This window comes from Protopterus annectens, chromosome 4.part1 (assembly GCF_019279795.1).
Source record: "Protopterus annectens isolate FY-2018-M chromosome 4.part1, PAN1.0, whole genome shotgun sequence".
NCBI lineage: Eukaryota > Metazoa > Chordata > Ceratodontiformes > Protopteridae > Protopterus > Protopterus annectens.
The window spans coordinates 381,503,140-381,528,301 of NC_056734.1; the positions used below are offsets into that span (position 1 = coordinate 381,503,140).

General features: G+C 42.3%; 1 protein-coding gene across 1 annotated transcript in view; it reads right to left on the reverse strand.

Moving 5' to 3' along the window:
• The window catches only part of PPFIA4 (PTPRF interacting protein alpha 4), a 1,641,692-nt gene that overhangs the window by 241,031 nt on the left and 1,375,499 nt on the right, over positions 1-25,162 (reverse strand). Inside the window, exon 18 of the mRNA XM_044070202.1 lies at positions 1,509-1,672. Coding sequence (XP_043926137.1) covers positions 1,509-1,672 — 164 coding nt within the window. The remainder of the gene's footprint in view (positions 1-1,508; positions 1,673-25,162) is intronic.

The following is a 25,162-nucleotide window of genomic DNA, read 5'->3' on the forward strand; positions in this document are numbered from 1 at the left end:
AGTGGAAGCAAGGTTAAGAAGGGATGTGATGATTAGTGATCAGCAGTATGGTTTCATGCCAGGAAAGAGAACTACAGATGCGAGCTTTGCTCTGACAGTGTTGATGGAGAAGTACAGAGAATGTCGGAAGGAGTTGCATTGTGTTTTTGTAGACTTAGAGAAAGCATATGACAAGGTGCCTAGAGAGGAGTTGTGGTATTGTATGCGGAAGTCAGGAGTGTCAGAAAAGTATGTAAGAGTGGTACAGGATATGTACAAGGGTAGTGTGACAGCGGTGAGGTCTGCTGTGGGAGTGATGGATGCGTTTAAGGTGGAGGTGGGGTTACATCAAGGATCAGCTCTGAGCCCTTTCTTATTTGCAATGGTGATGGACAGGTTGACAGATGAGATCAGACAGGAGTCCCCGTGGACTATGATGTTTGCAGATGACATTGTGATCTGTAGTGAGAGTAGGGAACAGGTGGAGGAGACCCTGGAGAGATGGAGATATGCCCTAGAGAGAAGAGGAATAAAGGTCAGCAGGACTAAGACAGAATATATGTGTGTGAATGAGAGGGAGGATAGAGGAATGGTGAGGATGCAAGGAGTAGAAGTTGCGAAGGTAGATGAGTTTAAATACTTGGGGTCAATAGTTCAGAGTAATGGTGAGTGTGGAAGAGATGTGAAGAAGAGAGTACAGGCAGGATGGAGTGGGTGGAGAAGAGTGTCAGGAGTGATTTGTGATAGACGAGTACCTGTAAGACTGAAAGGGAAGGTCTACAAGAGGGTTGTGAGACCAGCTATGTTATATGGGTTGGAGACAGTGGCATTGACAAAAAGGCAGGCGTTTGAGCTGGATGTGGCAGAATTAAAGATGTTAAGATTTGCACTGGGTGTGACGAGGGTGGACAGGATTAGGAATAAGTATATTAGTGGGTCAGCCCAGGCTGGAAGGTTTGGAGACAAAGCCAGAGAGGCACGATTACGTTGGTTTGGACATGTGCTGAGGAGGGATGCTGAGTATATTGGGAAAAAGATGCTAAGGATGAAGCTACCAGGTAACAGGAAAAGAGGAAGGCCTAAGATAAGTTTTATGGATGTGGTGAGAGAGGACATGCAGGTGGTTGGTGTAACAGAGCAAGATGCAAAGGACAGGAAGAAATGGAAGCAGGTGATCTGCTGTGGCGACCCCTAATGGGAACAACCAAAAGAAGATGTTGATGGTGAAACATAACATAGCAAGTTATAATGCAACATAAGTTCTACGTCCCATATGAAAATCTGTCCATTTAAAGGACTAAAATCTCATTCATGCCATGTATCACTAGAACTGATATGTGTTCTTACAAATATTTAGAAGCTAATGTAATGATATCAGAGACATGCTATTAAATCGACAGCACGCTTGCTCTGCCTTGCAGCAAAACAAATGTAAATGACTCTTGGGAGTCCTTTTTCTAAACTAGGCATAGTTGTCCCTACTAAAAAGTATAAGGAAAGTAATTGTACGCTGAATGACAAATACAAACCCATGAACAGGCCATGTTTCATATACTCTGCTCTCCTCCTGACTCGTCACTGGTCCTGAGGGTCCTAGCCGTTCTATTCGCAATGTTCTAGGTGATGAAGGTGGGGAGGTCTCGCACTTTATGGTAGTTTTATCTTCACGGCTCTCATCCCGACCAACTGGGGACTAAAAAGAGATGCTTAAGTGTCAGATACAAGCACTGAAATAATTCTGCTCAAGACAGATACAGAACTACAGAACCACCAACTATAAAAGTGAATTAAATTAATGAAACACTATGCACCAATATTTTTAACACAGCAATGTGTGTAGAGACATGAATGATCAGAAAGAATTATACTAATACAGTAACCTACCATTGACAGCATGTGGTGTTCTCCTTTTCTCATATTAACACTGTTGACAAAATATGGTACAATGAGCCTGTCTAGAAGATACAGCTAGCCACTACAGTGATGTTTTACATGAGAGCTGCATTACTACATAAACACCAGCAGGCAAGGAATTACATGCACATTACTCTGTCTCACTGTTTTTTCCCCATCTGAAAGGCTTGTCGTTTACTTTTTTTATCTTTTTTTTTTAAGACAAGGAGCATCTTTATTAAATTATCAGTCATGACATAAGCAAGCATACATTTATATAAATGAAAAAAAATACTGATATAGTCTTAGTTGCAAGCATTTTGCATCACAGACTGTACTGACAATTTTAGTTGCAAACATTATACATCACTTACAATTTACCCAATCATTGTCAGTCAAACATTATATAGTTCAATCAAATCCTGCCTTCTTTTAAACCTCATTCCTCTCCTGAATGTACTGTTCCCACAGTTCCCATTTTTCCTATGTAATTTGCTCCTACCCTTTTCAAAAGATCCCGACTCCAGTTGTTTTATTTATGTTACTATAGTCACTACGTCTAATGAAAGTTGGTTTAGATTTTGATTTCTGTTTTCTCATAATTGCTTTTTTGGCAGCCACCATAACTAGACTTTGCGAGCCCTTTCTATGTCTAGGCAATTCTGATTCTGTATCTCAAAAAACATTTCCTTATTTATACCAATTTCTCGCCCAGTATCTCTGATAGAGTAGTCTGCAGGGAATCTTTAAAGTCTGTCAACTCATCAATTCATTACACTCCCAGAAAATATGTTTCTAATTACCTCTGTCTTCCCCATCACACCACCAACAGTTGCTGTCTACCTGAGGAAAAACTCTTTGGAATCTACTTGGGGTATTAAAATATCTCTGTAAACATTTCCAAGCAAAAATCCTAAATCTTCTAGATTTTGTTAGATATTTGGGAGACAAACATATAGCCCCCATTATTTCTTTGGAAATTGATTATCCAATCTAAGTTCCTAGTCCTTTCCAACCTCCTCTGACTGATTCTTATAATTATCATGCAACATTTTGTATGCGCTACTAATTTTGCCTTTTTAAACAGAGGCTTCTATTCTAGATTTTACTAAAAACGCTACCAGTGCAGGTCTTTCATTTTGGATCTCACCTATTTCTTTCTCTTTGCCTATACTCTGATATCAATCCTGGTTAAGGAAGTCAGTCTGTAGCAAGCAGTCCAAAGAAATTCTTGGCATCTTCCCATTGTATAACCTTTCCATCTCTAGTTATTTGCTCCCAGTAGCTTGGTTCCTTTGAAGTTTTCTCCAATAAGTCTCAGCCCCCTCTTGCCTATTGTCAGTAGCCCTAAATGCAGTCATCTCTATATGGGCAGAATCTCCTTTCTCCATTCCTGTGTTGACTTAGTTCTTAGAATACTTTTCTACTACTTTAAGAATATAATATTCTGTATGATAATTGTTGTTCTCCTTGAAGATCTGCATCCAAAATCTCAGTCTCTCCTTGTTTCTTGAGCTTCCCCCCATTTCATTATCATCCCTTTCTACTTTGAATTATAGGTTTCTGCTTGTGCTATTTACAAGAACCTTAACTGTGTAGCTCTGAAATACACATTCAAATCAAGCAATCCCAATCCACCTAGTTCTATTGGAAGAATCAGCTTATCCCAGTTGATTCTTGTTGTCTTCCCCTTTCGGAAAAAATCTTTCAGCTCTTTATTAACTGCTATCCACAATTTCTCCTCTGGTTGATAAAAATATGAAGGGACTAAAAACATTTTAACTGTTTGTATCTTACTGTCCATATCCATGTAACAGAGCTTCCAATTTCTCAGTTTTTGTATTATTTTTTGTTTAGGCTCTTCACACACATCCTTAGCTGCCACACAAGAATTGTTTTAATGCATGCTCCTAAATACTTCATTTTATCATGTCCCCATATATATGGATATTGCTGAGCCAATTCATGTGTGGGTACATAATTTACAACAATTGCCTTTGTTTTAGCTTCATTCATTTTGTATCCCAAAAAGATATGAAATTGTCTCAAAATGTTCCACAACACTGTAATGTCCTTTTCTGGTTTTATCGGGTATAAAACATCTGTAAATGGAGACTTTTCTTGACTACCATACCAATTATATCCTTGAATTTCTGAGTCCAAGTTTCTTTGCCAGTTGTTCAATGCAAATAACAAAGGGGAAAAATGACACCCCTGCCTGGTTCCTCTGCTCAAGCAAAAATTACCAGAAAGGAAATCACTCACTTTACTTTTCACCTCTGAACCCTCATATACCCCCCTAATCATCATTATAATTTTATCATGGAATGCAAATGCTTCCATTGCCCTGATTATAAAATCTCAGCTTGCTCTGTCAAATGCTTTCTCTGTATCATGACCCACCAACAGCAGTGATATTTTCTTACATTCTTCCCTCTGGATTATCAATGTTCTGTTAATGTTGTCAAATGTTTGCCTCCCCTCCACAAAACCACATTGATCCACATCTTTCAGTTTTGGCATCACTTTTGCCATTCTTTTAGCCATTATAGACATAAACACTTTATAATCATGGTTTATTATTGAAATGGGCCTGTATGAAGCTGGATCGGATGGATCTTTACCCTCTTTAGGTACTACAGCTACCAACACTTTCTTTCAGGATGTTGGTATTTTTCCTCCTCTTAAAATACAGCTAAAACATTCCATATCTTTATCAGTTTTTTTCTGTCCTAGCTTCCAAACGTCTACAGACATACTATCTATTCCTGGAGACTTTCTTGTAGATTTGTTATGCATTACTATTTTTAACTCAGCTCCTCCTCTCCTGTTAGTAACTGAGCCCATCTATCTCTAACCTTGACATATTTATTTCTTCCATAAACATTTCCATTTGTACCTTTTCTTGATTTCCATATTTCTATGTTTTATACAAGCTTTCATAGAATTTCCAAAATATTTCTGATATTTCTACAGGATCTCTTATCTTCCTTGTTATAGGCTCCCTTTGCTTGGTGACAGCCCTTTCAAATTTTGTTGCCTGAGTTGTAATGCTAAATTTATTATCAAAAAATAGTTACTTAACAGCAATCTTTCTAAACACGTGTATATTATTGAGGTAATCCCTTATTTTCTGTTTAGCATTCTGCAATTGCTCCTCTTTTTGTTCTGTGAGATTCTCCATTTTGCTATACTTTTAACATTTGTCAGTCACTTTAAATAATTTATTTGTTAACCATATCTTTTATTCCCACTCTATTTTTAAACTCCACTTTAATTTATCCCACTCCCTAGCTATATTTTCAGGAGAAATTTCAATTTTTTTCTAATAGTTCCTGAATAATTTCTACTACCCATTCCTTAAATTCCTCTCTTTTCAACAGATAGGTGGGAAAGTGCCAGCATCTCGTTTTTATTTAATTACCCTGTGTTTTTATTTTAGTTATTATTGGCAGCTTATCTGAAATAGTTTTTTGGATGCATATCAAGGCCTTAAATTAAATACACATGCTCCTGTGAAATGTAAATTCTGTCTAACCTAGCCCAGTTTCTGTATCTTGGGGAATAATAGGTAAATTCACTCCAAACTCCTAGTACTGAATTCACATCTTCCATGCCAAACATTTTCATAAAATTCTTCAAAAATCCACCCTACTTTGTTATATTTTCCCTTCTGGACCCCCCAGACACATCTTCACTGTTGCAAATCAAATTCCAATCCCCAAGCATAAGTAATATTGCTTGTTGAAAGCTGATTATTTCTCCCAAATGTTCTTAAGTGTCATTATAGCAGTTTTATGTGGAATATAAATGCATGCCAGTGTAATCCTCCTCCCTTTCCAGTACCCTTTAGTACTGCAAATCTACCATTATTTTTTATCCTCTTCTATCAGCATTGGAGCTCCTCTTGCAATTAATACAAGAACTCCTCTTTTCCTTTGTCCCGGGTATTCTGCTGAATAGCTATCCTGAATACCTTTATTTATCAAATTCACATGTTCAGTTCTTTCCAAGTGTACCTCCATATCTGTTTGCACACTACATTTTTAATATAGTTCACTACTCTTTTATTAGTATTCAGCTGTGAGACCCTTGACATTTAAAGACATTACAAAAAGCATCATTGTCTTATATAGTTATTATTCCCAGCATTTATGTATGACAGTGTTTTTGTTAAATAGCTAGTTCCAGCTTTTGTTACATGCATACACTTTTTGGCAGGTTGATCTTTTATACAGTTGTTTCTTCTCATGTCCATTTGACCCTCTGTCACATCTTAAAAAACATTTTTGTTTTATTGAAATCTCAAACACAAACAAACATCCCAATACCCTTCTAAAACCTGTTAACTTAATAATAACACACAAAATTATGCACATCTTCAAATATTGAAGTTTCGCCCTCCTAATAGGAACAACTGTTCCAAACTGCCAGCTACACTCACAGACTTGAGTTAACCTAAAATAAAAGTTATCCATGCTAAGACGCATGGGGCAGCCTGTGCTTCTGCTCAGTGCTGTCTGGTTTTATCTTACCTTTATAGCTTCCTCAGCTGGGAAAATGCTTTCAGAGAACATTAACTACTAGCCGATTCACTTTTATCAGATTGTCTCCTACAGACATGAGAACCAGATACAAAATTGCTAAGCAAACATTTACTTACTAGAAAAAAAACTTTATAATATTCAATGTTCTTTTTCATTTACTTGTTTTTTTCTTAAAACTTACAAAAAGTCCAGTACATGATATTGGCAAACCAGACAAATAACATTGCAGGACAAAACCTCAGAGAACACCCATAACAAATAAAAACAAATAAGTTTTATTAATTCATAGTAAAAAGGCCAAAAGGCCTGTTAAAAGTGCTTGAAATGGTCACGGAAATTTTGTGGCAGTGACAAATGAAGTTGACCAACAAGAATAGCTGAAATCCATGTAGTCAGTTCAGAATTCACCAGGTGATCAAATTAAATCATCTTCAGAATAAAAAAGTCCAAAGCTACAAATGATCAAAGTTTTGTTAAATCCTGTAAAATACACTATTGAAAACAGACTGCTGAAGTCCATGTTGATTTTAGTGGACAAAAGCGCTCAATAATTGTTTGGATTATGTTTGGCTTTGGACTAGTCTGTTTTTGTAGTGGATGCCACAAAATTTCCCTGACCCTTTTCAAGGGGTTTTTAATAGGCATTTTTGGCCTTTTTACTACAAACGAATAAAACTTCTTTGATTTTATTTGTTGTGGGTGCTCTCTACGGGTTTGGCCTTTAATCTTTAACATTCTCTTAAAATGTGTTACTAGATCAAGTTAAGAGCCTTAATCCCGCCATTCCTCAATGCAAAAATGAAATAAAGCACACTAATTATTTTAACCAGATTTTTCTTCTGTTTTTATACTACAGCATCTACATTTTTAAAAACAAAAAAAGTAGAAAGAAAGAAGAAAGGAGAAAAAAAAAAAAAACAAGAGCACCTATTTACATTAGTATCCCCATTATACTTAAAAATAGCTAAGAAAAATGTACTTTTTAGCATCCAAAGAAAATCATGCAGTACTAAAATAGTACCATTAGGAAAAAAATGTACTTACAGTTAACTTTCTCCCTCCTTTTCCCCTCTCCTTAGTATTCTTCAGAACATTAATGACATGAATTAAGACATATGCCTTAGAGTCCCTTACAAGTTTAACAAAGTCCAAGAAAGTCCAGTATTTCCAGATTTTCTTGTTCATGTTTCACAAATATACCTATTGCTTTGTAATCCCACATTTGTCAGTTTCCAAGTTATTTGTTTTATTCCTGTTCATCTCCCCCTCCCAAATCCTGCCTCTGCTTCCTTTCCAACATACTCTTGACTTTTCTGGTCGACTCTTTATGTTTTTTACCTTCTCTCAAGCATTCTCCATTGAAACATTGGGAAAGGGTTCACTGGCACAGTCTCTCTGTGGTCTTTATTACCAGAAGATCAAGAAGCAGAATCTCCTTCTGTTTCACAGCTCACTTTTTGTTGGACAAACTTTTGTATTTCCTCCTTAGCATGTATTTTCATTCCCTACAGGGAAAATATTTTGAAGATAGCTGGGTACATCAGTTTCAATCATACACCTGCTTCTCTACATTCCCTGAATAATGGAATAATTTTACTCCTCTTCTGCCTGGTATACAATGAATAGTTATTCAAAACAAACACTATGCTGTCTTCCATTTTTACTACTTTGTCCTTCTGCACAGTTTTATCAGAATCAACTCCTTCTGTTAGTAAGATTGCATCATTGCTATTAAAGATGTAGACTACTTTCTCATAGCCAGGTTTGCAGCATACACATGACATGCCCTTTCAATTAACAATTCCTGTTGTGGAATGCCAGTTAGGTTGCTTATTTGTTCTTTCATAAAATTAATAGTCTGTTTTTTTTTCCAGCTTCTGTGGTACAGCAGAAAATCTCAGGATTTCCCTACATGCTCTGTCCTCTAATTCTGTTATTTTTGAAACGCCATTTCTTGTGCAGTCTCTCTTCTTCATTTCAACCTAATTTGAATGTCCTCTGTGATTCAAATGCTAACTGTCCAATAGGCATTGGTCAGTAAAATGGCACTCTCTCTCCTTCCATACCTCACAGTCACCACTGGTGCACCACAAGGCTTCTCATCAACACCCTCCACACATCCACACAACAGGCCTCCATAATACAGTATGTAGATGACTCCACACTCATCTGCACATCTGGCAATGTGGCACACCTCCAAAAATTACTCAGGAAGCTTTAACAGCAACTGAAACTTTACAAAAAATACTACTTTTTTGCCAAATCCTTCTGCCATGAAAAAAAAAACAAAATTTAAAGTTTTCTCTCTTGATAATACAACCACTGAAGTCACTTCTCAATTATTAGTGATGATAGCAGATGTTAATCTTAAATTCAACCTGTATATACAAAATTGCAAAAAAAAAAACTAGGGATGGTTTATACAGCCAAATGTTTCTCACCAATGCAACTAGAGCTACACTGAACACTACTTACCTCCTCCCCACACTTTTTTGGTGCTTCTATCCTTACTAACTTTGAGTCATCACAAAAATCAAAACCCAAACAATGCTATTACTAAGTTACTAAATTTGCAGCAAATACCACTTTCAGAACCCACCACCGTATAGCAGTAAAAAGCCTAAACTGGTTAGATCTACCCCATCAACTGACACATACACAACTTCTTACCATCTATAAAATTATCCAGAATCCATCTGCTTGTCCAGCACTAAATAACATTCTACACAACTATGTTCCAAGATGGTCATTATGATCCAATGACCAAAAGACTCCTGTCTGATCAAATCTGGGCATTGTCTGTATTCGTACCATGTTGGCTGGCTTTCTCTCTAAATATACCATACACCTACTTTTCACTCACTTTGTACTATATTTCTTGTTTGTATTATACTAACTTACCTTTAATTTCTCTATAAATTGGCTAAACTTTTTCTAATTGTTAAATCATGTTTACATACCTTGTATCTACTCTTAACCAATATTTTCATATTATCTTTAATTTGGTATAATTATTTAAACTGCACTTGTTTTTTTCTTATTTTTGAAAATTGTGAAATTAATTTTCTTAAAATGTTTTGTAATACTTTGGATCTTTTCTTCCTGAGCCTCTACTGAAAATGGGCTCCTACTGAGTCAGACATTCCCGGTAATCAAATGTCAATACATACATAATAAATATGTCCACCTGCTTTCCCTGAATCACCACTGACCTCTGTGAAGCAAAAAATATTCTGCTATTCAGGTGACAATTTGTCTGCACATCACCATTCACATTCTCTCTCATGCACACACACACACACACACACACACACACACACACACACACACACACACACACACACACACACACATATACACACACATTTTTTTATCTATATGTTATGAATTTATAGAACAGTGGAGACAGACGTGCACAGTGTTTTATACATACCTACAGAAGGTAAATAAATGCAAATAAACACACTCATATGAGGTAATCACAAATCACATGTGCAATATAGTACAGTTGTGCACTCTTACTATAAATGTAGATGTTTGAGTGTATTCACTGTTGCAATCATCACATTTGGGTTATCCCTGCCAGGGTAGCCCTCGGCCAGCCCGAATATCAGAGGCTTAGTATTTCTATGTCAGTTGCTGTCGGTTTAGGACTGACATCAGGTCGTCAGTAGTATAAAGTAAGGCAGCCAACACCATTACATTAGTTTTTCTTACCCTAACCTGTCAGAAGCCCCCAAGTAGGAGCCAGGTTCTGGTGGAAGAACCCCACCAGTAGAAAGTAAATACCAATATGTCCCTTGTAAGGAAAGAGAAGAAAAAAAGAAAAAAGGGGGATGGAGTGTGAGAAACCAGGACTGCAACAGTGAATACACTTGAGCATCTACAATCCTTGTTTCCCACCTTTCTAAGCTAGTATAGTCCAGTTTTCAGGCTAGTGCTGAATTCAGGGCTGTAATACTAGTTTCTGAGTTGCCCATACCTTACTTGGATAGAAGGAAGTTTCTCTGTTCACCTGTGAGAGAGGGGAGGTTTGAGCAACCTATCTGTCCCTGGAGGAGTGGTTCCAGCCCAGAAGTTAGTAGTTTATTGGCCATTTTGGGCTAATTTCTAACTCTTTCATTTCCCTACTATAAAAATTGCATTTGCACAGTTTTGGCAGTGCTGGTTAGCTACAGTTAAATTATTCCCGGCTCCACTAAGTCTCCTCTTCAGTTTTTTCCTTGAAACTAGTCTAACTCTCAACCTAAGCACTCAAAAAGCATCTTACAGACCAGCACTTGCTCAGACATAATAGCAAGCATTAATATACTCTGACACTGATTGCCCAGCAAGGCAAGGCTCTTTACTCACCCCTCACCAACCAAACGACTAAGTAGCTCACCCTACTATTCAGGCATGACCAAAGGGCAACTTCAGGTGCACTCTCCAGTCCAGCTGGTGAATCTGGGTATTCTGAGGCAATGTTACAACTGCCTCATGTACACAGACAACCCTCTTCTCCTACCACAAAACACTAACATATGCGAGAGATGCAATTATACAGACAAACTGGAAGCTAAGCTGTCTCCATCCAAGACTGGAACAGACAGTCGAGAGGAGAAGGTTAACACTTGCACCACAACTCCAGCCGCACACAGACCTACTAAAACAGCACTGGCAAAAATGCACATAAATGCACAAAATCATACTTGGAGGCTCTAAATAAAAACCTGCAAAAGCATCAGAGATGTCCAAAGCATACACCCAAACAACCTGCACTTCCCGTCACATACCAGACAACACATAAAACACAAAATCAGTGTGCCGCACAATCACAGTCCTTAAGGCAAAATAAAGTACAGTTTTGTACCTACCATAAATGTAGATGTTCGAGTGGTTATACTGCTGCAGTCATCACACTTGGGTTATCCTGTCGGCAGGCGGTCCCGCAGTCGGCCGAATCCCAATGTCTTGGTCCGGCGTCAGTTGTCGTCGCCTCTTCCCTGACGTCAGTGTGACAGGAGTATAAAAGAGACAGCCGACGCCATTTTCTTCAGTTTTTCGTGCCCCAGATGTCAGGTGCCCCTAAGTAGGAAGGCAATACAATAGCTATGCAACAATACCTTAGTAGATAAGCAATAGAACTAGCTGTTAGCAAATACACCATATAGACATGCATCCAAAAGATTGAAGTACATGGAGTTGTAACTAACACCCTGGTATGTAGAGGGGTTGGAGGGAGGGTAACTTGGACTGCAGCAGTATAACCACTCGAACATCTACATTTATGGTAGGTACAAAACTGTACTATGTTCATCGTGCTATACTGCTGCAGTCATCACACTTGGGTAGAATCCCAAAGCTATGGAAGGGTGGCTGGTACTAAACTGGGTTAGGTGATGCTAGGATGCCCTGCAGAACTGCAGTGGCAAAACCAGCCCTGTTTTTTTGAGTATAATGGAAGGTTGTAGTGCTTGGTAAAGGTGTGCACTGAACTCCAAGTAGCTGCCTCCAGAATGTCTTTGGTTGGAACCCCTCTGAGAAAGGCTGCTGAGGTTGCAGTAGCCCTGGCAGAATGGGATCTAATATTGACAGGCACTGCCTTCCCATGGTGCGAGTAGCAAAAGCGGATACAATGTGCTATCCATTTGGAAATGGTCTGTTTTGAAATAGCCTTTCCTTGTGAACCTGCAGCATATGATACAAAGAGTTGGTCAGTTTTTCTGAAGATCTTTGTCTTATCTAAATAGTAACGTAACTGTCTGTGAATGTCCAAAGAGTGAAGGAGCCTTTCTCCTTTATTCTGTGGGTTAGGATAAAAGGTGGGTAAATGAATGGTCTGATTCAAAGCCACACTGGATACTACCTTGGGCATGAAGGTAGGGTTAGTTCATAAAGAGACTCTGTCCTGATGGAAAATGATGAAAAGTTCCACTGCCATAAGTGCCTGTAGTTCTGAGACCCTGCGTGCTGAGGTAATAGCCAGTAACAAGGCTGTTTTCCAAGACAAGTATTGTAGTTCTGCTGAGAATGCTGGTTCAAAAGGAGGCAGTGGTAACTTTTCTAAAATTAAGTTCAGGTCCCAAGTTGGTGTTGGTGGTTTTCTGGGGGGTCTTATATTCTTAGCCCCTCTGAGAAACTGTCTAAGTAAAGGGTGTGAGAAAATTGGGGGATCCGTACTATATTGAGCTGAAATGGCTGAAGCATGGATCTTAATGGTGGAGAAGGAAATTTGTGTAACATCTCAGTTAGGTATTGCAGTATGTGAGGAATGTTTGGAATCCAAGGATTTTGACCTTTAGCCTGGTGCCATGCACAAAATCTTTTCCATTTGTCTGAGTAAGTCTTCCTAGTGCTGGGCCTCCTGGAATCCATAATTACATTCAGGATGTCCTTTGAGAGAAGCGTTGATTGATAGTTTAAGGAATTCTCCATGCAGCTAAATTTAAAGTTCTGAGCTGGCTGTGACGGGTTTGATAGTTTTTCTGAGTCAACAGTAGTGGGAATTGAGGCAAGATCCATGGAGGGCTGTGAGTCAAGTTTCTTAGCAATGGGTACCAGTGCTGGCATGGCCAGTCCGGAGCAATGAGGATCATTTGTGGTCTCTCTGATCTGACCTTCAGTAATGCCTTGGTCAATAGAGGTAGTGGAGGGAAGGCATAGACTGTCAGTGTTGCCCAACTGAATGATAGAGCGTCCACTTTCCAGGCTAGGGAGTGATAAGTCCTTGTGCAGAATTTTTGTAATTGGCAATTGTTGGGGGATGCAAATAGATCTATGTCTGGACATCCCCACCTTTGAGTTATCATTGAAAATACTTGTGGGTGTAGTCTCCACTCGTGGGGGTCTGCCATGTTTCTGCTTAATTCGTCTGCCAATATGTTTTCCTTTACTGGCAGGAATTGTGCTTGTAGTTGTACTTGGTAGGTCAAAGCTGTGTTCCATAAGGTCATAGCCTGTCTGCATAAAGGGTAGGAGTGTGTTCCTCCCTGTTTGTTTATGTACCACATAACTGTGGTGTTGTCTGTCCTTATTAGAGGTTGTCCTGGATGCAAGAGGTCCTTGAGGGCTGTCAGGGCATTTTGCACAGCTAGCATCTCCTTTTGGTTGATGTGAAGATGCATTTGTTTTGCAGACCATTTGCCCTGTATGCACTATCCTGCCATGTGTGCTCCCCAGGCGTAGTCTGAAGAATCTGTTGTCATGGTTTGGTTTGCTGGAGGTAAGACGAAAGGAAGACCCTTGTTTGTTTGACATGCTTGAGCCCACCATAGGAACTCTTTTTGAAGGCAGGGAATGATAGGTATATTTGTTTCGAGGCTGTGCCTGTGTTGAGACCATGCACTTTTCAGGTTCCATTGTAATTTTCTTATATGCAGCTTTGCATATGGGATTAGTTGAATGCATGATGCCATGAACCCCAATGCCTGCAGGATTTTCCTTGCAGTGAGCTGGGTAAAAGTTGCTATCTTTCTGAAGTATTGAGTCAATTGCTTTTGTTTGTCTGGCGTGAGGTAAGCCATCTGGGCCATTGTATTTAAGCTGGCACCCAGGAATATTATTTGTTGCGAGGGTATTAGTTTTGACTTCTTTTTGTTTACTGTGTACCCTAGGCAACTGAGCAGCTGTGTTACAAAAGCCAGATGCTGTAACAGAATGTCCTTGCTGTCTGCTTGGATCAGGCAGTCGTCCAGATATGGGTAAATTTGTATTCCTCGTTGTCTGCAATATGCAATTACTGATGCCAGGCACAGTAGATAAGCCAAAGGGCAGTGCAGAGAATTGATAATGCGTTGTACCTGCCAAAAATCTGAGGTATCTTCTGCAATCTTGTCTGATAGGGACATGCAGGTATGCCTCTTTGAGGTCCAACGTTACCAGCCAAGACTCCTTGCCCAGCATTGGAAGGAGCTGCTGTAGAGTGAGCATTTTGAATTTGGGTATCTCCAGGTATGTGTTCATAATTGAGAGGTCTAAGATGGGCCTCCAGGCTTTGTCCTTTCTTGGGACTAGAAACAGTCTTGAGTAAAAACCTTGACCTTGCTCTTTTGTAGGTACCTTTTGAATTGCTTTCATATCCATGAGAGCTGAAATTTGCATTTGAGCCTCTGCCCATTGGTTTGGAGGCAGATTTGGCATGCCTCTCATCCGAGGTAAAGTGTGGAAATGAAATCTGTAGCCTCGGGTAATAATGTCCAGAATCCATTTGTCTTTTGTTATGATGCGCAGATTTTGTGGAAATAGGGCCAGTTTCCCTCCCAAAGGTGCTGCCAGGGCAATTTTGCTTGGCGGTCGAAGAGGGAAGTCATTGTGTTTGTTTCCTGAAAGGTTGAGATCTTTCGTCTCCACCTCTTTGAGTTGCTGTATGCCATTGTCTCGGCCTGAAAGAACCTTGTGGCTGGCCTCTGCCCCTTGGGTGCCTGTACCTACCTATTTGGGGTCTGTCTGATGCAGGAAAGGACCAGTTTTTTGATGGCCAGTTTCTGCTGAAACGAGGAGGTTGTACCTGTAAAAAATCTTTAACTGTTTGCATAGATTTTGCCTTTTCTTCCATTTTCTTCAAAACTTCCTCTGCTTTGACACCAAATAACACATCTTTCTGCAATGGGGCATCCAATAACTTTGCATTGACATGTTCTGGTAAGGCTTGTTCTTTAAGCCAAGCATGCCTACGTATGACAGACCCTGTGACAGCTGCTCTACATGAGGCTTCCAATGAATCAAAACCACACTGTAAGGTATGTTTTCCCACTTGTTCTGCTGCATGCAGCAAATCCTGTATCTCTTTCAAATCTAGTTGATCTGTCTGAGGGATCAGCTTCTGCTTTAACTGTGTAATCAAATACTGTTGGTATTTTAGCATGTGAAATTGGCAGTTTAATGCCCTCATGGCCAAAGTGGCAGAAGTATACACTTTCTTTCCCCATCTTTCTAATGCTCTGGAATCTCTTTCAGAAGGGAGTGGATTCTTAGCAGTAGAGGCCTTAACCCCTTTGGGACCCTGGGAAATGGTCTCGGGGTCTGCAGTAGGGCTTTTGTATAGAAACTTATGAGTATCAGGAACTCGGTAGTATCTGTCTGGTTTAGCTGGAGCTGGAGGTAAGGAATCTGGGTTTCAACTGGATTCAGAGAAAACATCATCCAAAATGTCTAAAACTGGAGGAATTGCCAGGGGTCTATGCTGTGGAAGAAGAAACTCACTGAGTCTTTTCTTGGAGTCAGAGTAATCTTGGCCTTCCCAGTGGAAGTGTTCCCTCATGGTGTGTAAAGTTTCCCCAAAAGAGTAGTCTTCTGGGGGGGGAGAGAGAGGGAATGGACTCTTTAGCATCTGAGTCTTCATAAGGAGGGAAGGAGTAATCCTGGTCGTCAGAGCTGCCGGAGGAAATGGATGCTTGGTCAGAGGAAGGATAATCTTCCTCCAGTCTAGGCCTTTTGTCAGGTGGGGGTCGGGATCCCTTGATAAGGGTAATTAAATCCTCGGCCATCTTAAGCATCTACTTTTTAGGCATAGGGGCCTGTGGGGGGGTGTGGCCCCGGTTTTCTAACTTTCAAGGGGGCTTTGAGCTTAGCATAAGGCTTGGCAGAGGCGGTTGTCGGTTTGAAAACACCCTCTGAGACCGAAGGTCTATTCAAAGTTTTCAGATCCCCGTCGGGGCTGACGTCCAAGGAGTGAGGTGGAACTGGATCCTGGGGCCCAACGGTTTCGGTTTGGGATGCCGTCAGAAATTCTGAATCAGTGGTAGTCAGGGGCTGCGAAAGCACCTCGCTGAAAACCGGAGAACCGGCGTCAGGCCTTGCTGAGGCCTCGGTATCTGGTCTTGGTCTTGGCTGCCGGTCCTTATCTTTGTGTTTTTTAATCATTGCTGATGTTGGTTGCTCCGACAGCATGCTATAATTAAATTTTCTGCCAAAATAATGCTAGGCGAATTCTGCTCGACGCTTTATTGTACGTTTGTTGAACCTAACACACAACCGACAACCAGAGACGTCGTGGTCTGGGCCTAGGCAAGGTATACAATAAGAATGAAAATCCTTATGAGGTATTTGCTTCCCACAAGAAATACAATTATTAACTTTGTCTGACATCGGTCTGAGGCAAGAAAAGTTTCCCCAACGGGGTACTTAGCTTTAGAGAAGACTTCAGGCTGAAACTTGATTTGAAAATTTCAGGAGCTGGCCGATCGGCACTTGTGAACTGCTTCTGCTTCGGGCACCGCACGGCAAGAAAGACTGGAGAAAATGGCGTCGTCTTTCTCTTTTATACCCATGTTGCACTGACGTCAGGGAAGAGACGACGACAACCAACGCCGGTCCAAGACTTTGGGATTCGGCCGACTGCAGGACCGCCTGACGACAGGATAACCCAAGTGTGATGACTGCAACAGTATAGCACGATGAACATCATACCTAACACACTAGTAATAGGTGACTCTATAGTCAGGCACACTGACGTCCCACTCACTAGGCTGGACAAGCAGAAGGTTACTATTAGCTGCCTGTCGGGAGCCAGAATCCACCACATAACACAATCACTCAGAACAAGTACAAATATGACTCTGTCATTGTTCATGTTGGTGTGAATGACCTGAGATGTACCTCCCTGGACTACATAAAAAGAGACATGGAAGATCTCTCGTATCATGTAGCCCAGGCTGGTATGACCCTGACCCTGAGTAGCATCCTGCTCTCACCAAGAATGATACCTCAGTATAAAGAAAATAATGATCAATTTCAACAATTGGCTTAGCTTCTGGTGTCATTCAAGGGGGATCCAGTGTCTGTCAGCCTCGGACAACATGCTCGACAAGCCACGTTGCTTCTCAAGAGACAGCTTGCACCTGTCACCCCTAGGCTTTCGAATACTGGCCAAGGCTCTTGCTGCCCCCATAGTGCCTTTTTTAGGCAAGGCTCAAATGTCAAACCCACCTCCGTAAACAGCACAATTAACAAAAAACTGAGGGTTATGCTACTCAACTCCAGGAGTTTAAATCTCAAAATGTACACGCTCGAAGCACTCCTCAGTATGGAGAACGTCGACATCTGTGCAGTAACTGAAACCTGGTTCAAGGCTCCAGAGAGCACCCCAGCACTACCAGGCTACAATTCATATCACACGTTTCGGCCACAGAACACGGACCGAAACACAAAAGGAGGGGATGTATCCATATTCAATCACCCTACCATTCACTGGGAAAACTACTCGAGTACAAATTCCCAGGCCCAGCACTTCCTGGAATTCATCAACTCAAACACCCTGGATCAGTTGGTAAACTCCCCTACCAGAGGTGAAATCACCAACATGGGCGACAGGTATTCCACACTGGAGGTCAACCTGTCACTATGAACCCATGAACCTATGAACCTATACCTGCACCTCCAGGTTAGTGGTGCAGCATGATACCTCTGAGATCATCCATGTGCAACTAACATCAGGCAAATCTGTAATGCAAATTGTGGCCTGCTACAAATCATCCTGCATGACCCAGGACCACCATTCCACCTTTCTGGAGACACTGGAAAACATGAAGGTCCTACCAAACACCCTGATATTGGGCAATTTCAATCACCCTACCATTCACTGGGAAAACTACTCGAGTACAAATTCCCAGGCCCAGCGCTTCCTGGAATTCATCAACTCAAACACCCTGGATCAGTTGGTAAACTCCCCTACCAGAGGTGAAATCACCAACATGGGCGACAGGTATTCCACACTGGAGGTCAACCTGTCACTGGTTAGATCAGACTATAAACTAATTACTCTGGATGTCCACACCCCACCACCACCCCCAACAAAGGAAACCACAGTAAAAAACGTTTCTAAAGCAAATGTCACCTTACTTAAGACAGAGGTGGTAAGTTTCACAGCCCCCTGCTAAAGGATAATGCTGCCCAAGATGGAGAAACCTTTACAAATGCACTCTATGAGCACCTACAAGGATGCATGGATTGTGTCATCCCTAGCAAAACCAAGACTCACTCCTCTAAGAGAAGGAAACCAGTTTGGTGGACCCCTGCAATAAACAGGCTATACAGTAGAAGGAGGAAACTAGTTCAGAAAAAAAAGCAAATCCCAAGAAGGAAAAACATCCCTGATCAGTATCAGTAAGAAACTGAGGTCCCTCATGAAATCATCCAAGGCTAACTTCGAAAGAAAAATAGCCAAGGATTCAAAAGATAACCATAAAGCCTTCGTTAGCTATGTTAAGAATCTAAGTGGCAACTCGCAGATATGCACTGAACTAGTGCAAAATAGCACAAAATATACTGGACCTACTGATATTGCCAACATCCTGGCAGATAGATTCAGTGCAAATTTCACCCCCCCCTCTCACCTCCAAAAGGGCCCACCACAATACCAGAAAATTGTAGTGTCCCAAAAAATCACAGATACACAGGTGAAAACAGCCTTTTCAAAAGCCAAAAACACAGTGTCAATGGGACCAGATGGTGTCCCAGGCTGCGTCTTGCATGAACTACAGAACAAACTAAGCCCCCACCTAAACACGCTGTTCAACTTCAGCCTCTCCACAGGCTATGTGCCCATAGAATAGTGCACAGCAATGGTTATACCTCTCCACAAAGGAGGGGCCACAACTGACCCTGGTAACTATCGCCCCATAAGCCTGACTAGCCTGGTCTGCAAGGCTATGGAGCGCATCATCATGGAACTCATTAACAAAGACATTGGGAACCTCCAAACACTTGACCCGACCCAATTCTGCTTTGTTACGGGCAGATCATGCCTACTAAACCTGGATGACTTCTTCGAGACAGTCACCAAGGCCATAGACGAGGGAAAGGTGGTTCAAACAGCCTACCTTGACCTCACCAAGTCTTTCAACACCATTCCCCACTCGGTATTACAGAAATATTCACCAGCCTGAACATAAACCCCTACATCACGAGATGGGCTGCCAACTGGCTTACAGACAGAACTCACACAGTACGAATAGCAGGCTTCAGGTCCGACTCTAAACCAGCCACAAGTGGTGTCCCGCAAGGCTCGGTCCTGGGACCCCTACTGTTCAGCATATACATCTCAGACGTACAGGCAAACACAGGAGGACTATGGCTAACTAAGTTTGCTGATGACTGCAAACTGGGAGCCATAATTGACTCTCCGGCTGACACAGACATACTCCAAAAGGGCCTTACTGAGACGAACACCTGGTGTCAAAGTCATGGCCTCAAGCTAAATGCCAAAAAATGCACAGTCATCCTGTTTGGGAAAAACAAAATACCCATGAATTATCACATAAGTGGCAGCCCCCCTTAATACAGAAGAGGTAATAAGAGATCTGGGGACCCAGGTGGATAGTAATCTCTCCTTTGACAATCATATTGCCAAAATAGTTAGGAAATCCTTCTATGTGGCCCATCTAATTACTAAAGGGTTCGCATCTAGAAATAAAGAGGTTATAGTGCCCCTCTACTTGTCACTCATTAGACCCATCATAGAGTACAATGCCCCATTTGGGATGTACCTCACAAGACACTTTTAACAGCTGGAAAGACCACAAAAGTACCTCACCAAGAGGATTACTGGTCTCAAACATATGTCCTATGCAGCTCGATTGAAAAAACTCTGACTGTACTCAGTGGCATATCGCTTACTCAGAGGTGATCTCTGCCTGACTTACAAAGCCATGTCCAACTCAGAATTGATGGACATGCTCCACCTAAAGAAATCCAAGTCACTGCGAGCCCCACGCTCTAGTGAGCTAAACCTTGCCACAACAATAAATAGAACATGCTGGAGGGATAGATTCCTGTCACAGAGACTCCCCATGCTTTGGAACAAATTTCCAAATTACATCAGGCAGAGCCCCTCACTAACACTCAAGAGAAACCTTGACAAGTGGATGGGTAACAGAAAATACACCCCTAGGATCACTTCATTGGCCCTGCTTGACAGAGGATCATTTTATTAATCAATGGGGTGGCAAAAGCCGACACACTCTGGCTAGGCTTATAAATGCCCTCGGGCAGATAGCCTAGTACCTACCTATGAACCTATGGACCTATTTATCATAAGTGTACACAACTGTACTATGTTCTTCGTGTTTCACTGTTGCAGTCATCACATTTGGGTTGATTCCCAAAGCTGAGGAAATGGGTGGAGGCAGTTAAGTAAACTAGGGGCTAGCTAGGATGCCCTGTAAGACTGCAGAGGCAAACCCTGCCTTGGATTTGGAGAAGAGAGGCAGGTGGTAATGTTTGGTAAAAGTGAGAACAGATGTCCAGGTGGTAGCCTCCAGGATGTCCTCTGAGGAAAGCTGCAGAGGTGGGGGCTGCTCTGGTGGAGTGAGTCCTGACCCCCTTGGGGGGAGGCTTTCCGTGTTGTTTGTGGCAGAAATGGATGCACTGTGCTATCCATTTGGAAATGGTTTGTTTGGAGATGGCTTTGCATTCTGCCCCTGTAGCAATGCTAACCAGCAATTGATCAGACTCTATGAAGGATTTAGTCCTCTCTAGATAGAATCTGAGCTGTCTGTGCACATCTAGAGAGTGCAGGATCCCTATCCCCTTGTTCTGAGGATTAGGAAAAAAGGTGGGCAAATGAATGGATTGGTTGAGAGCCACACAGGACACCACCTTGGGCATGAAGGATGGGATAGTCTTGAGAGATACCCTGTCAGCATTGAAGATGATGAAGGGTTCCACAGCCATGAGTGCTTGCAGCTCGGAGACTCTTCTGGCTGACGTGATGGCCAGATGGAAAGCTGTCTTCCAGGAGAGAAATTTTAGCTCTGCAGAATAAGCTGGCTCGAAGGGGGGCAGGGTGAGCTTTTCCAACACAAAGTTAAGGTCCCAAGCTGGGGTTGGTGCTCTTCTTGGTGGTCTCAAGTTGTTAGCCCCTCTTAGGAACTGTTTGATCAAAGGGTGTGAGAAAAGGAGCTGCTCAGAGGGAAAATAAGCAGAGATAGCAGAGGCATGAATTTTAATAGAGGAAAAAGAGAGGCCACTGTGTAGCAGGTCAGCTAAGTAATCCAGGACGAGAGGGAGGGAGGGCTGTGTTGTATTGGCTCCCTTAGCCTGAATCCAGGTGCAGAACCTTTTCCATTTGTCAGCATAAGACTTTCTAGTGCTAGGGCATCTCTCCTCACGTATAACATCTAGAACTTGTTCACTGAGGTTGGCAGATTGATTGGGGGTTAGGGAATAAGCCAACCTGCCAAACTGAGTGTCTGAATTGGGGATGCATGCATTCCCCTTCCCTCTGGGTCAGGAGGTTTGGAATCTGAGGAAGATGCCATGGTGGCAGTGGGGACAGGCTGCACAACAGTGCTGGCGAGGCCAGTTTGGAGTTATAAGAATTGTCCTTGTTTTTTCCTCCTTTATTTTGAGCAGTACCCTGGGGATGAGAGGCAGTAGAGGAAAGGCACAGACCGATAGACTGAGCCAGGGGAAGGACAGGGCATCCACTTTCCAAGCCATGCAGGGATGCTCCCTGGTGCAGAATTTGCTGAGCTGATGGTTGGTGTGGGAAGCAAAGAGGTTGACCTTTGGGGTGCCCCATTTCTGAGTTATTAGTGTGAAGGTTCTTCTGTTGACCTGCTAGTCGTGTGGGTCAAGAAGATTTCTACTGAATTGATCTGCCAGAGAGTTGAAAGAATCTGATAGGAATTGTGCTAACAGGTGATGCTGCATGGCAGAGGCTGTGTTCCAAAGGGTCATGGCCAGCCTGCATAGAGGGTAGGAGGGAGTCCCAACCTGCTTGTTGATATACCACATTACAGTGGTGTTGTCTGTTTTGATCAGGAGAGCCCCTGGGGAGAGAAGGGACTTGAAAGCTATCAAGGCATGCTGGACAGCCATCATCTCTTTTTGGTTAATGTGCAGAGGGATTTGCTGTAGGCTCCATTGGCCCTGTATGCACCTGCCGTCCAGGTGTGCACCGCAAGCACAGTCTGATACATCTGTGGTGAGGGTCTGGGAGGTGGGGGGTGGTGATAAAGGTAGTCCCTTGTTGTCAGAGCATGCTGTTGCCCACCAAAGAAAATCTTTTCTGAGGCAAGGAATTACAGGTATAAGAGTCTCCAGGTCTTGAGAGTGTTGACACCAAAGGCTTTTTAGGTACCACTGAAGTTTCCTCATATGCAGTCTGGCATATGGAATGAGTAGTATGCAAGATGCCATGAACCCCAGAGCTTGCAGGATCTTCCTTGCAGATAGCTGGGGTCTGGTGGCTAGTTGAGAGAAGTAGTCTGTCAGGAAAGTTTGCTTTTTTGCTGTAAGGAATGCTATCTGGGATGCTGTGTCCAGGCTTGCTCCCAGGAATATAATCCTTTGGGTGGGTACCTGTTTGGATTTCTTTTTGTTGATTGTGTACCCTAGGGAGGTTAGTAGGGACTTTACAAATGCTAGGTGCTTGAGCAGCTTTTCTGGCTGTCTGCCTGAATTAGGCAGTTGTCTAAGTATGGGTAAATCTGGATATTCCTTTGTCTGCAAAAGGCAATGGTCGGAGCCAGACATTTTTTGAAAACTCTGGGAGCAGTAGATAAGCCAAAGGGAAGTGCACAGAACTGAAAGTGCTGAGATACTGCCCTGAAAAGGAGATATTTCCTGCATGATTCCCTGATAGGAATATGGAGGTAGGCCTCTTTTAGATCTAGGATGGCTAGCCAAGCATCCTTGGAGAGCATTGGTAGCAGCTGCTGGAGGGTGAGCATTTTGAATTTTGGGATCACCAGGAAGGTGTTTAAAATGGATATATCAAGGATGGAGTGCCAGGTGCCCTCTTTTCTGGGTACCAGAAAAAGTCTGGAGTAGAAACCTTGGCCTCTCTGTTCTGCAGGAACGTGCTCTACTGCCCTCAAAGAGAGCAGGGAAAGGACTTGCTTTTATGCCTCTGCCCACTGGTTTGGAGGTAGATCTGGGAACCCTCTTGGGGTAGGAAGGGTGTGGAAAGAAAATTTGTATCCCTGGGACACTATGTTGAGAACCCAGCGGTCGTTGGTAATGGTGGCCCAGGTGCTTGCATGAAAGGAGTGTTGTCCTCCTAGGGGTAAGTGAAGGTGGGCAGAGAGAGGGGGTTGTGGAGGTGAGTCATTGTGAGTTCTTACCATAAGGGGGTGGCTTAGAATTCTCTGGTTTTGAAGTGGAGGTAGTCCACTGCTTAAATATCTGCATTCCCTGTGGCTGCTCTCTGGGGGTTCTGGTTCCCCCGGGGTCTGGGCTGGACTGGCTTAGTAGGAGCAGGGAAGGACCAATGCTTGGTGGGACAATGCCTGCTGAACCTGGGTGGCCCTATCTGTAAGAAATCCTTAACTGTCTGCATACATTTTGTTTTTTCTTCCATCTTTTTTAAAACCTCTTCTGTCTTAGTGCCATATAAGTTGTCTTTGTGCAAGGGGGCATCCAACAATTTAGATTTGACATCATCTGGTAAGGGCTGTTTCTTAAGCCATGCATGCCTTCTAATGACAGATCCGGTGACTGCTGCCCTGCAAGAAGCTTCTAAGGCATTAAAATGACAGTGCAAGGTGTGTTTAGTTACTTGACTTGCAGAATGCATTAACTCTTGTAACTCTTTAGATTCTGCACAAGCAGGAAAGGAAGACATTTTTTATTTTAGGAGTTCCAGGGTATGTTGCTGAAATTTTAGCATATGGAACTGACAATTTAGAGCCAAGAGTAGCTGAGGTGCATACTTTTTTACCCCATCTGTCTAGTGCTCGGGAATCCTTATCTGAGGGGGTGGGATTCTTAGCAGAGGTTGCTTTAATCCCTTTAGACCCTTGAGAAATTGCCTCAGGGTCAGCAGTAGGATTTTTAAAAATAAATTTGTGTGAGTCAGAGACTCTGTAGTACCTGTCTGGTTTTCTGGATGCAGGAGGAAGGGTATCAGGAGTCAAGCTAGACGCCAGGAAAACATCCTCCACAACATCGAAAGCTGGGAGATGGCCAAGGGTCTGTGCTGTGGAAGATCTAAGAATTCCCTGAGTCTCTTTTTGACTGAGGGTAGTCCTGACTCTCCCATTAGAAATGCTCCCTTAAGGTATGAAGGGTTTCCCCAAAGGAAAAATCCTCTGGGGGAAAGGCGGAAGGGATGGAATCCTCTGCATCAGAATCCTCATAAGTAGAGAGGGGTTGCATGTCTTCATATTCAGATGCATCAGTCTCATCTGACTTTTGTTCAGACAAAACTACAGGGAACAGATTTATTTTCCTTTTGGAGGGGTAGCTTGGCTTCCCCTGATCAGCATGATAAGGTCTTCTGCCATTTTAAGCATTTGAGACTGAGGCAAGGAAGCAGGTGTCTGAGATTGGGTCGTCGGTTTCTTGGGTGTGGTTCGTACCTTGGGCCTAAGAAACTCTGTTGTTTTTGAAAGAACAGTAGTCACGAAAGAAGACATCGGTTTGTTTCAAGAATCGGTAGTGTGAAGGACTTCCTCGGAAGTCAGTGCCTGCTCAGCGGCTCCGGACCCATCCAAGGTAGAGATGACCGCAGGATCCTTAGTAGAAGAAGAGTTTTGCGGCATACCAGACTCTGAAAGGGTCTCAGTAGAGGCCTGTGAATCCACAGAAACGGGCATCAGGGGCTGCAAAAGCACCTGACTGAGGACTGGAGAACTGACGACTAGCTTAACGGAAGTGTCGTCGGTAGGTTTGGAACTGTGCAGTCTGTCATTGTCTTTATCTTTATGTTTTTTCGGAAGATCTGATGTTGGATGGCTTACAGAAGCCATATCAGAGTTCCAGGACTGTAAGTGAAAATATCTAGCTACAAGAAGGGCCTGACAATGGATAGTTCTGGT